Here is a 13,355-nt window from a genome sequence, read left to right as displayed (position 1 = left end):
GGCCTGTGCATATCCTCACCCACCTGCTAAGGCCGGGTCAGCTTTCATTGTCCCCCAGATTCATGTCTGAGGGGCTGCAGAGCAGCGTCTCCTGTGAGGCACTCTCCTGCCCGCCTGCTTGGCGCCTGCTGACTCGACTCTATATGGCATTTTTATTGATTTGTTAATAAGGTTTAAAATAAAAACAGCCATGCAGGAGGTCACCCCAGGGTCTTACATTTATACTCCCACCTGAGTGGCTATGTCACTTCCTTTGTTTTGATGGATGAGGAGGAGAGAGGGTGCCAGAGGAAGAGCTTGAAGTCCAGGTGGGGGAGAGTGTGAATTACAGAGAGGGGAAGTGGGCAATCCTAATCTCTTCTGCTTCATACTGTCTGATGGGATCGAGCGCATCAGTGCCCAAATCCTTGCGTTTTGCCTATGAGATCCTGAATCTTCCCTTCCAGAAAAATCTCCCCTTTCCTCACCATCACTGTATCAAGGATTTACTCTGAGCCAAACTAGTCTGCTTTTCAGGACTATCTTTGTCCAGGGAATTTCCTCCCTCTCTCCTCCACTCATATCCTTTCCATCCCCATTTCCAAAACCCCATTTCCAAAACCCACCAGGCTGCCATGAATGAAAATGTGGTCTGCAGTCCCAGCCTGTGTGAGTGTGTGTGAGGACTGTCAGCTTCCCGAGGACAGGGCCCACACCCCACTGTCCTGGGGTGGCTGCAGGGCCTGGTGTTGGGCTCCCCCATCTCAGGTGTCTCCACACCCCAAAGCAGCATTATGTGTGTCCCAGGGTGGAGTGCACACTGGGACAGAAGACACTTGAGGGACTGTGGCTGAGGCGGGGCATAAGGATCTCCTGAATGGGTGTGGAAAAGGACCCCTCCCCCAGGACTGGTTCTCAGAAAGAGACCCTTTTCTGGGGCAGAGAAGGTCTCTTGTCTGCTGTGGGGTGAAGCACCACCCAGAACGAGGCAGGGAATCTCTCAGGGTCCTCTCCCACCCAAGGGTGTCCCACTCCGGCCCTGGTCCCTGTCAGCTATCTACCACCCAAGGTCAACAGGCCACCGTCTCATCCCAAAGACTTTAAACTTTCCCCCTCCCACAAATCAACCTCCCTTTCACCTGCTTAACATTCAGATCCATTGGCTCTAAACCCCAAATTTGGCCCCCTTCTTGAGCTGAGCAGTTAGTTCCCTGAACTTATCTCCTAGGCCCCTCTCTCAAAACGAAAGGAGCCTGGTCAGCTGCTCTGAAGCATCTGTAACCAGTCTCAGGAAAGAGGTTCTGGAAGCATGCCCACATTCAACTCATCCCTCCCCTCCTCTGGGCTGGAGGCCCAGCCGGAGACCCCTCCTGCAGCCTGCCCTCACCCCCCACCCCTTGTTGGGAGGAGCAGGACTCTGTGTCCCTTATCCTCTCCACAGGCCCTGTCACTGACTAGCCAAATCCGACCCCAGGCCCAGATATGATCCTCTCAATACTTCAGGGTCCCCCCACCTCCACCTCACATCTGACCTTTCCTCCAGATCAGCCACGTGATGGTCAGCCCCCCACGCCCACCCCCAGACCCACCTCCTCTCATGCAGCTCCACTCGGCCATCTGCTGTGGAGAGCCTCTCCGACTCAGGGCTGTTGACCCTCCGGTAGCGCAGAGAACGAACTGGGGTTGTTGGGGAGTCTGGGGGGGCACGGACCGGGGAGCTGGGGACCCCCACACCTCGGTTCTGCTCCTCTTCCACCACACAGGGGGTCTGCAGAAGAGGGGGACTTCCATGAGCCGGGGCGACAAGGGGCTGCGAGTCAGGCAGCTTACTCAGGGGGAAGGGGACAGAGGGAGCCAAAGCACAGGGAAGCAGTGATCCCCGACGGGGTGAGGCCAGGGTGGTGGAGGGACCAGGAGACAGGCATGCGGACACATGGGGACAGGGGGCTCAGGTAGGATGTGGAGGAGGCCCAAGGGCTGGGAAGTGGGCAGAGGAGGGTAAGGCCCCCCACAGCCGTCTCCCTGGTTGTAGTTACTTTGCCAATGTTGATCCGGAGTTTGTTCCGGTTGACATCCGTCTCCTCCCAGACTTCAGCCTCGGGACCCCCGGTGTGGGGGGCCAGGTGGGGGCCAGGGCCCAGCCCCTCAGGAGGCCGGCTGGGCAGGATTGGGGGTGCATTCTCCTGGTCACTCAGGTGCTCGCCCTGCAGCACATCCTCGGTGTTCTCCCGGAGCAGGTCCCCGGGCACTGGCGTCACATTGACAACCCTGGAGGGACCAGGAGGGGACCATAGGCAAGGCTGGCAGGGGTGGCCTCTCTTCTCAAGACCCCCTCCTATCAGCATAGCCTCTGGAGACCACCTACCACCTGTGGGAGTGTCCCTAGGTCTGTCACCATCCCTGACTCGCAAGCCTCAGAGACCAGACCATCCTAGAGGGCTGCCAGGAGACATGGCTGCCCAGGATGGCACACCAACACCGGGCCCTCTTTATTTAGGCGGTTCCGCTGCTTCTGGGCCCAGGTCAAAGGTGGAGACATAATCAAATTTTCTGAAGCTGGAGAACCCCATGTTGAACGCCAAGAACAGGAGAGAAGAGCACTAGCTTTGTGGTGACAGTTCCAGGCTGGAGCTGTCTGACCCCTCACCCGCCACCACCCCACTCACCCAAACATGGCTGCCGTCTGCCGGGTGTTCTGCTGGGGCGGCGTGGACGTGCTTGTGGACAGAAGGGCATCAGTGCCTGCCTTCTCCCAGTCGAAGGCCTCATTCTCCGCAATGCCCCGCTCCTTCATGCTGTTCTCAAACACTGACATGATCAACTGCAGGGGGTAGGGTGGCAGGAGGACAGAGAGGTGACCCGGGGTCTAGTCAGGAGGAGCGAGCAGTTGCTGGGATTGCAGGCAGAAGACGGGGAACAGGGTTGGGCCAAGAGGGGGCATTGGAAGGAGAAGGGCATATTGATTTTACGTGAAAACATGCAAGTGATATGCAAATAAGTATGCAAATTATCACCTTGGTTTAAGCCCCACTGGCTGGATACAGGTCCTTTGAGATTGATTCTCTGATTTCAAAATCCCATCCTCCTAGGGACTGCCATTTCACTATCTGCCATTTTCACAATCTTAGCTGAAACACTGGCAGCCCTGAACTGGCAGTTTCTCAAAACCACCACCTGGGGTCACGCCTCTGCACGTCACTAATGTCTACCTGTAATGACATTCCTGCTGGTCCTCTCCTCTCTGAAGCCTTCCCTGACCCCCACCACACAGCTCCCAAAGTTGAGCACAGTGCATTGGTCTGAAATGTTCACTTACCTATCTGCTAATTCTGCATCTCTAGCACAGACTGTGTTCACAGCTATGTGGCTGGGGGACCCCACAGGACTGAGATAGGATTGGGGAGCATGGCCTCCTACTGTCTGAGTTCTGCCAGCAACCAGCGCGCTAGGCTCAGGAGGTGGCAGGCAGTTGTAGACCTTCTGAGGTCCCCAGACAGTTCCAGTTCTGGCGCAGCTGTCCCCGGAAAGCAGGGTGAGTCCTCTCTCCTAGCAGGACCCACTTCACCAAGAGCCCGTTGTGTGCCCAGCATGGTCTTTTCTCCCCATGGTGCGTGGCACTGTGCCTGGCATACAGTGGCTCCTGGGCAGAACACTGCTGACACCCATTGTCGTCTCCCCCATCTCTGATGTCAGTGGGGCCCACAGGGGTGGTGATGGTGGCTTGGAAGGGGCACTGAACTCGGAGACGTGCCTGCTCTGCTCCCAACCATGCTCCTTGGCCTGGGTGTCTATGGAACAGGGACAATCACCCCACTTGGCCTCCTGCAGAGTCTGGTGTAAAGTACTTGAAAGCACTCGGCTTCATTGATTGTTAACCACTAAAATAGCAACATAAGGAAGACTCATTATCACCAAGTTTGTTTTGAAGCTTACATGAGTTAATGATTAAAGAGCACTGAGAAGAGGGTAAGGGCATGGTAAAGCTTAGCTGTGATTACTGTTTACAAGAGGGCAAAATGTGGTTTCCTGCAACTGGAAGTTGGGGGTGGGGGGCAGGTGCTCAGAGCCAAGCCGGTGGGCGTGCAGGGCGTTGGCAGGATGAGTGCTTGGCTGCTGGAGATGGTCACCCATGAAGGAGCAGGGTGGCAGGCCCCCACCTGGTAATCAGGCTTGGTGAAGTAGTCGAGGCTGGCAATGTGATCCAGGAAGAGGTGGAACTCGGAGGGCATGTGCTTCAGCAGCATCCGGTGTTCGTACTTCTCTTTGATCATCCCTACCTGCTCCTGGAGGCAAGAGGCCACGGGGAGATGGAGCCCCAGCTGCCCCCCTGCCCCCTCCGCCCCCTCAGACCTAGCTAACAGAGCTCACCTTGTCCTTGATCTTCCTCCAGGGCAGCTGACCCACTGCAAACTCCACCAGCATGTAGAAGAGGGACCATAGATCATCGTGGCGACCCATCTCCTGGGGAGGGAAGGGGTGGAGGAGGCGGTCAACCGAAGCTCTAGGTCCTTGCCTGGGAGTGGGGGACTGACCCCTCACTGAGGGACATGAGTCAGGGAGGCCTGACACCCAGGACTTATTGGCAGAGGTGGGTTCTAAGGCCACAGTCAACTTCTGTTTGTGTTTTCTCACTTCACAGAAGTCTGTGATGGGAACAGAAAGGAGGGGAGTCCCCCCAAAATAGGGAAGACAGTGAAGTCAAGGAGAGACCATAGCAAAGTTTTCCAGCCAGGATGTCTAGAGGCAGCTTCCAGCACCTGCCCTGCTTCTCCCCCTACCTCGACACCAGCTGCCTGCCTGACTCTCTCCCTCAGCAGTATACTCTGTTCCTGTGCCTATTCTATCCTCTGACTGGACTCTGCCACTCACCCGGTTCTTGTGGGCATTGACCGAGGCATAGCGAACAGTCCCTCGAAACCCGGCCACATTCCGAGGCTGCAGAGGAGAGAACAGCACCAGAAGCTCGTCCCTGTCCCCACCTGGCCCAATCCCTGCCCTGCAGACCCAGCCTGAAGCTACCTGCTTTAACCCTGACCCAGCTCTCCCCTCCATCCCCAGGTCACAGCCCCCACTCACCCCCACAACTGGGCTAGTCAGGCCTCCCCCGCCCACATTGGCCCTTGACCAGAGTGGGGCTGTTGCACCTACCAAGAGCCCAGGCTAAGGGAGAGAGGGGGCAGGCTGAGTGGGGACCCGGGGCCGGGTGGTATGGATCCTGAGCACAAGGCTAGGCCTGCTTAGGCAGCTGAAAGAAAAACTGGTAAGGGGTTCCCAGGTCAGGGGCGGGCAGGACGGGGTACTCACAGGCCGAACGTCCCCCGTGGTGTTGGTGTACTGCCGCGCCAGCCCGAAGTCCAACATGTAGCACTTTCTGTAGGTGGAGGGCAGCCTGCCCATGGCAAAATTTGACTGCGGGCAAACAGTAGGTATGAGTGGTGGGGGCTTCAACCCCACTGGGCCCTCTTCAAGGGGTACCAAGAAACAGCTCTGCTGAGGGCCCCTCAGTCCTACATACAGAAGAGTAAAGCCTCAACGTGTGCTGCAGTTCAATGGTGCTTCAACTGTGGGGAAGGTGTGACTCTCCTCACTTTATATTTCTCATTTCTTTAAATTTAATTTTTTCCCCACCACCATCCCTTATATCCCTTTCCCCTGCTTTCTTAATGTCAGAGCTCTCTCGTGTCTGCTGTTTTTTTTGTAAGTATTATATATATATATATATTTTTTTTTTAAAAGATTTATTTTTATTTATGCATAGAAGAACCGGGGTACAGGATGCGGGTGTGTGAGAGGATTCACCAGAGACAGAGTGGGGAACAGAACAGGAGGACCTACTGAAATACTGCTGAGGGGAGCAGTGGGCGAGACAGGAGAGGTCTGCTGTGCCATGTGGGCAGCTCTCTGGCACTGGGGATCGAACTCATGCTGTAGTGGCTGGTGATAGCTTGATAATGCTGAGACTTTAACCCCTGCACCACCAGGGAGGCCCCCTGTAATTATTTTATATTTTTGAATGGTCCACTATGAAAATGTTCAATATTTGTTTTTATTGTTCTGACTTTCTTTACCACACACAGTTCTCTCAAATCCCTCCATTTTGCTGAAAATGGCTGCCCTTCATCTTTCCTATGGCTGAATAGCATGTCACGGAAGGACAGACAGACCCACATCTTCTTGATCCAATAGTCCATCAATGGACATGTAAGCTTCCATTCCTAGGTATTGTCAATAATGCTGCTGTGAGCATTATGGAATATATTTTTTTCTGTGTTGATGGTTTCTGGGCCTCAGTTTTCACCTCCTTAATTTGGAGGCTTTTTTCCAGCACCATGAGCCAAGATACTACAAAATTAGCTACTTAGAATTCCTAACCAGGGGCCTCCCCGGTGGCGCAAGGGGTTAAGACTCAGCACTGTGAAGCTATCCACAGCCACTGCAGCATGAGGTCGATCCCCGGCCAGGGAACTACCCACATGGCGCAGCAGACCTCTTCTGTCTCGCCTGCTGCTCCCCTCAGCAGTGTATTTCAGTCAGTCTGCCTGTTCTGTTCCTCACTCTGTCTCTGGTGAATCTTCTCACCCCCCACTTCTCTGGCCTGCACCCCAGCTCTTGTATACATAAATAAATAAATCATAAAAAAAAACAAACAGGAATTCCTAACAAAGCCCTAAATCCCTTAATCTCATTCCCTCCATCCCCCATTCATTTGCTGGCCTCTTTACTTTTCTAGGTTCAAGGACTATTCAGGTCAGGGGCGTGGGAGAGGAAGAGACTAGAACCGAGGAGAGAGCAAGGGCCCGTGGTGGGGGGAGCGGGGTGTGCTCCTGGGAGCAGGGGAGAGGAGATGGGGCTTGGGAAGGGGGCTGGAGGAGGACACAGAGAGGCTGTCCCTGCCTAACCACTAATCTGAAGAAGAAGCCAGGGGACCCAGAGAGTGAGAAGAAGGGGTTTGGGCTTCAGAGCAGCGGCAGGCGGGCAGCGCTCACCGGCTTGATGTCGCGGTGCAGGAAGCCCACAGAGTGGATGGCCTCGATGGACTCCAGGATCTGCTTGCCCAGCCGCAGCGTGGTGCTCAGCGTGAAGGTTCCTCGTGGCTGACTGCGGCGCAGGTCGGCCAGGTTCCGCCCCTGGAAGGTGGGCATGGGGGTGGGAGCTGCCTCAGCTTGCCAGCCCACCCACCACCACGGTGACACCCTGCCCAGACTCTCCCAAAGGCTCACGCCCACTGCCCATGCCTCAGGGGTCCACCCTCTCTCCCTTTCCTTCCCCACCCCGCCCCCCAGGAACAAGGCCAAGCTCTTGGCGGAGAGTGAAGGGAGGATGAGCCACCAGGACTCACCTGGAGCTGCATCACTACGTAGTTAAACTTCTCATTCCGGCCACAGCCGATGAACCTGCACACGTGGTCCTTCCCTGTGGGGCAGAGACAGGGAACTGCCACCTCCCCCTCCTTCCTCCTCACTTCCAAGCCTGAGGTGGGCTCCCGCGCACTTCTCGTGCCCCCCTCCGAGACATTTCTCCCACCACCTCCCTCTGCCCTCTGCCCCATGTTCCCTTAGACTCTGCTCCCAGCTGCCCTCCTAGCTCCTGGCTCCACCACCCCTCCTTCCCATGCCCTAGGTGCACACCTTGCAGCTTTTTGAGCACAGCCACCTCCATCTTGAGGACCTGTTTGGGCTGCTGGGCTGACTCCACCTTGAGGGCCACATTCTCTCTGGTCAGCAGGTCCATGGCCTCATAGATCTCTCCAAAGCCTCCGCCCCCGATCTTTTTCAGCTACAGAGATTGGGTGGAGGGAAGAGGGGACAGAAATTAGGCTGAGCAGGGCCTCCCCAGTGGCGCAGCTGTTGAACACTGGGTTGCGAAGCTGCCCGCAGCCTCTGCAACACCGGTTTGATCCCGGGCTGCTCCCCGGCCACTGGAGGAGGGTCCCACATGGCGCGCAGACCTCTCCTGCCGCCCGCTGCTCCCCTCAGCAGTGTACTTCAGTCCTTCTGCCTGCTCTGCTCCCCGCTCTGGCTCTGGTGAATTCTCTCACCCTCCCGTGCTTCTGACTGTACCTAGTGCTTGTATAAACAAACAAACAAACAAATAAATAAGTCTTAAAAAAAATAATTAGGCTGAGCAGCTCCATTTCTCACCATTGCGGGGTCGCATCTTCCATTGACGGGCTGCCCTTGAGGGGCAGGACCCACGGTCCCCTTCCTTGCCCACCCACCTTCCCCACCTTTTATTCTAGTGCAGGAGACAGTTCAGCCCATGGGTGGAGACACAGACACAGACACACAGACACACACACACTCACACACACACACACACACACACAGAGCCAGAAGTCAGAGTAGGCAATGGGGAAAGGGATGAGATCTGTGAGCCACAAAGGCATGGAGACAAGTCTATGTAGGATTCTGAAGAGATAATGGGGTGCTTTGGAGCTTCTTTTCTGGAAGGACAATAAATATCACAATCTCCCTACCTCTTACCTACACTGAGCAACTTCCCTCCAGAAACTCCCACCTTCAGGGTGGATCCCTCAGAGAAGCAGGCCCTTCCTGGGGTTGACAGCATCCTGAAAGCTGTCCTTTGAGGAAGTTTTGGTGGGGAGGGAACTAAGCAGAGGGGGTTCACTGTCCACATACCCTGCTAAAGCTCAAATCGCTCTCTAGATCCCTGGTGAGATGCCCAAAACTAAGGTGCACCTCCGCCTAAGGGCAGGGGGCCTGGGGGAGCAGGGTGGGAATAGCAATCTGAGAAGAATCCGCTACTCCCTGCAGGGGTGCAATGAAGATGTGACCCTGAGGCCCTCCTCTTCTGGCACAATGAGAAAAGGCAGCGGAGACAACTGTGACAGAGAAAGAATCAAATGGGCAAGTTGGAGGGGGGGGGGGGTGTGGTTATAAATCACTTCAAGTCAGAGGCCCAAGGGTCTTTAACAGAGAGGGTGCTGTGGCAAGGATGGGGGTGGGGCAGAGAGAAGGTGCAGAGTTTTCACTTGGGACTTCTTTGGCTTAAGAAAGATGTCCAGGGGCTTCCCTGGGGGCACAAAGGGTTAAGACACAACCTATGAAGCTGTCCACAGCCACTGCAGCACACGTTCAATCCCCAGCCAGGGAGCAACCCACATGCGCAGCAGACCTCTCCTGACTTGCCCGCTGCTCCCCTCAGCAGTGTGTTTCAGTCAGTCTACCTGTTCTGCTCCCCACTCTGTCTCTGGTGAATCCTCTCACCCCCCAACACCTCTGGTCTGTGTCCCAGTTCTTGTATGCATAAATACAATATATCTTTAAAAAAAAAAGAAAAGAAAAAGATGTCCAGGGATTCCCTGGTGGTGCAAGCGGTTAAGCACAGTACTATGAAACTATGCGCAGCCTCTGCAGCACAAGTTCAATCCATGGCAAGCCAGGGAGCTACCCACATGGTTCAGCAGATCTCTTCTGACTCACCCGCTATTCCCCTCAGCAGTGTATTTCAGTCACTCTGCCTTATCTGTTCCCCACTCTTTCTCTGGTGAATCCTCTCACCCCCACACCTCTGGCCTGTACCCCAGTTCTTGTATGCATAAATAAATAAATCTTAAAAAATATATATAAAGTGGGCCTCCCCTGGTGGTGCAGTGGTTGAGTTCTGGGCTGCAAAGCTGCCTCTGCAGCACTGGTTCGATCCCGAGCCACCAGTGAGGGTCCCACATGGCGCGCAGACCTCTCCTGCCGCCCTGCTGCTCCCCTCAGCAGTGTACTTTGTCACTTTGCCTGTTCTGTTCCCCGCTCTGGCTCTGGTGAATTCTCTCACCCTCCGTGCTTCTGACTGTACCCAATGCTTGTATAAATAAATAAATAAATAAATAAAATCTTTAAAAAAAAAAAAATATATATATATATATATATATATATATAAAGCCAGGCTGTCTGATGCAGAACCCACACTCTCAATTGAGATGGCACAGGAACTATTGCCCACATCGGGATTAAAAGTATGAGTACTGAGATTCAAGCCCAGATCTGCCAGGCTCCAAAATTCTTGCTAGAGATGGTAAGGAGGGCTCTGGAAAGCTGAGACATTTATGACCCTACTCCCCAATTTCCCAGGGTGTCCAAGGTTATTTCTCTATCCCCTTCAGTTCCAAACAGAGCCACTTCTTCTGTTATCCCCTCCTTACCCCGACCCACCATTACAGAACCTGGGTGGGGGTTGGGGTATCCCCCACTCTGCACCTACCCACTTACCCAACATCCCTCCTCCCTGGCCACCTTATCTATGGGGCACACAGTGACTAAGCCTATAATAATATACTTTTAGGGGGTCACGAAAATGTTTTATTTTTTTTAACTCAGAAGGAAAAAATGAAATTTTAAGTCAAAAATAAAATTTTACTATAAAATTCAAATTGATTATCAATGTGATATTTACATCTTGCATAAGTCATATAATATACTTTTTAGTACTCTGTGATGGAGGAAAGGACCCATAAAGGCAAGAGTCTGGGGTCCACAAAAGCCATAGCACAGCCCTGGCCACAGGCCAGTAATGTAAATATCCCCTCAGCCCTTCCAAATACCCTGCTCCTTCCATCTTAAAAATGTTTCAAGATCCTTCCCCCACACCTCTCCAAGCCTTCCCTAAACTGGGAGAGTAATATGACACAATAAGACTAACACTCAGCTAGGAAAACGGAATTCTGGTTTCTTGGCCCAGTTCTTGGGTGAACTAGATGGGTTTCTTAATTATCCTTTTTTTTTTTAATATTTATTTATTTATTTGTACGAGAACCAGGGTACAGGCCAGATGCGCGGGAGGGTGAGAGAATTCACCAAAGACAGAGCAGGGAACAGAACAAGCAGACTGACGAAATACACTGCTGTGGGGAGCAGCGGGCAAGGCAGGAGAGGTCTGCGCATCATGTGGGATCCTCGCAGGCCGGCCGGGATGGAACCAGTGCTGCAGAGGCTGCGGACAGTTTCACAGCGCAGCGTTCAAGCGCCTGTGCCTTCAGGGGAGGCCCGTTTCTTAATTATTCTAAGCTTCAAATTTTCTTCCCCTGTAAAATTAGTGGACTGTATGGGTCACAGAGATTCCTACAGATCTATGCTTCCGATTCTTAGCGGGGCTACTTCTTGGGAAGCAGCATTGTTGGGTGACTGTTGACGCAGCTGTCAGACACAGACAGCTTGTTTCCACCTGCCAGTCACGAGAACTTGGCAAGTTAGCTAACTCTGTGCCTCAATCGCCACACAATAAGAGTACCTGCTCCAAGGGTTGCTGATGTAATGCATGGAAGGCATTTTGCATAGCACCTGGCAAGAGTACGAGTCTCAAACAAACGCTAGATTTTTTTTCTTTCTTATTGTTTTCTTATTCCACCTGAGAAGCATCCTTCAAGAAGAATATTATTATCTTTAAATACTCCACCTAGTGCCACTGGCTGTCCTGTTCTTGGCCACAGTCTATCTCTGGGCAGCTTCTTCTGCCTCCTGTCTCTGTCCTATCCCTCAAAGGAGCTAGCTGAGGGGAAGCATCTGGGACCCCATCCTCTCTGGTTCTCCAGAGGCCCTGACCTTAGAGGGCAGCAAGCCTGGCAAAGATTGCATGCTTGTCTGCTTCCCACAACTCTCCATTGACCACTTCTCTCCCCACTCACTTCCCTCAAAAACACAAGAAAATTCGAGCTCAGACTCAAACTTAATTTCTTTTAAAATCAGCAGGGAAAATGGACTTTCTGGTAAAAAGAAAATGTGATGTATGTGAACATCATTTTTTCCTCTTTGGTTCCAATGTCCTTCTGCCTCCAATCTGTCAGACACTAAATTCTTGCCCCAGGAAGGGGGGGGGCGGGGAGAGGGGTTTCCTGGAGAAACACTTGTCACTTTGCCAGACCCTCATTCCTTTGATTATTGTCCGAGGTTCTCTTCCTCCAATTTCTCTTCCTGTACTCTCGCTCTCTTGGGAAGTCCCCCTCTGGAACATAGACATCACCTTCCCTCAGCTCTCTGCCCCCTCCAGCTACCCCCGCTCCAGCCCCAGCCAGATGAATGACTACAGCACATTAGCCCTTCCCCTGGGCCACCAAGGGACCTGCCGGCTGGTGGTTGTTGCCATGGAGACCGGCCTGCACCCAGGTCCCACTCTCCTCTCACCCCCTCACACCTGGAGAGCTGAGCATTCCCCCCAGGCCCCCTCCCCCACCATGTTCTTCCTCCCTCCCTTCCTCCTAGCTCCCCACCCCGGTACAGATCCGTAAGCTCGCACACTTATCACCCCACAATCTTCCCCATATCATCCTGCCCCCATAATAATGAGGACTGCAGAGCGCTCTTAAGCAACGGCAAGAAAGGAAGGTGGAACAGAGATTGATTTACAGTAGCTCTCGCTCCCCAGACACTGCCTTTCTCCCAACCCACCCACGTGTCCCCCTCCCATCCGGGCCCAAGCCCCCGAGGAGGCTTGCACTACAACTCCCAGCAGGCCGAGCAGCCTGCAGTCCTGGGCTGGAGGGGCAAGGCACGCCGGGAGATGGAGTCTCTGCGTGTTGCACCTGCCGCAGGAACCAGTGAGGGAGGCGGGTGAATGGGGAAGATGGAGTGCGGATGCGGTGGGAGTATCCTGCAGGGCATTTTCCCCGAGCCCAAGCTTTTCCGTCCTTCTCGGAAGCGCAGGGACACAAGCGCACTCACTGCCCTTCTCCAAGGGCCGGCGGAGAAAGAGCCCCCTCCCCCCACCCTCTCCCTCCTCCCCCACCGAGCTCTGCAGCTCCGGTTCCCACATCCAACCAGGAGTTGTTCCAGGCTGGGCCCGACCAACGTGACCTAGTGGGGGGAAAGAGGTGAGAGAGGGCAGGGTTGCAGAGAGGGCACTGGGGAAAGCGACTGTCCACAAGTGTAGGCAAAAAAAAAAAAAAAAAAAAAAAGACCAGCCAGCAGTATGCAAATGAGCTCAGGGGCACCTCCCTCTCAGGGTGGGGGCGCGGAGGGCACCTGTTCTACCAAGTTGCCGGCCCCTTCTCCTCCCCCGTCCACCCCCACCTTTCCCTCTGCCGCACGGAGAGTCTCACTCACCACCTTCCAGCGATCCTTGACCACGTAGTTGGCCGGCAGGATGTCGGCCTGCTCCCCTCCCCCACTCATGTTGGTTTCGTCCTTAAGAGCTGCCGCTAGGCACTGCATCCGCCGGCCGGAGGGAGGGGTGTCCGCAGGGCCTGCCCTGGGGGGCCATCTACCTGGGGGAGTGGGGAAGGGCGGTGAGTGGTTCTGGCTATGGACCCTAGACCACCCTGCAGATATGGAGGAGGGGAGCTCCATTCTCCAGGCAGGCATCCTTCTCGGGACCCACTGGGCAGATGCACCAGGGGCAACTGGGGGAAGCATTGTGTAAACACTGGGTGG

The 13,355-nt window shown here is 54.3% G+C and overlaps 1 protein-coding gene across 1 annotated transcript in view; it reads right to left on the bottom strand.

Annotated features, from left to right (window-relative positions):
• TTBK1 (tau tubulin kinase 1) overlaps positions 1-13,149 on the bottom strand; it is a 35,627-nt gene extending 22,478 nt beyond the window's left edge. Inside the window, 11 exon segments of the mRNA XM_037519757.2 lie at positions 1,569-1,747; positions 2,016-2,247; positions 2,646-2,800; positions 4,137-4,262; positions 4,348-4,440; positions 4,849-4,914; positions 5,284-5,388; positions 6,966-7,106; positions 7,319-7,392; positions 7,608-7,755; positions 13,029-13,149. Coding sequence (XP_037375654.1) covers positions 1,569-1,747; positions 2,016-2,247; positions 2,646-2,800; positions 4,137-4,262; positions 4,348-4,440; positions 4,849-4,914; positions 5,284-5,388; positions 6,966-7,106; positions 7,319-7,392; positions 7,608-7,755; positions 13,029-13,136 — 1,427 coding nt within the window. The 5' untranslated portion in view covers positions 13,137-13,149.
• Between the last annotated feature and the right edge of the window lie 206 nt (positions 13,150-13,355).

The sequence above is a fragment of the Talpa occidentalis genome, unplaced genomic scaffold (genome assembly GCF_014898055.3).
Source record: "Talpa occidentalis isolate TD23 unplaced genomic scaffold, MPIMG_talOcc4v2.1 talOcc4.2, whole genome shotgun sequence".
NCBI classification, from domain to species: Eukaryota; Metazoa; Chordata; class Mammalia; order Eulipotyphla; family Talpidae; genus Talpa; species Talpa occidentalis.
This window is presented reverse-complemented; position numbering and strand designations above follow the sequence as displayed.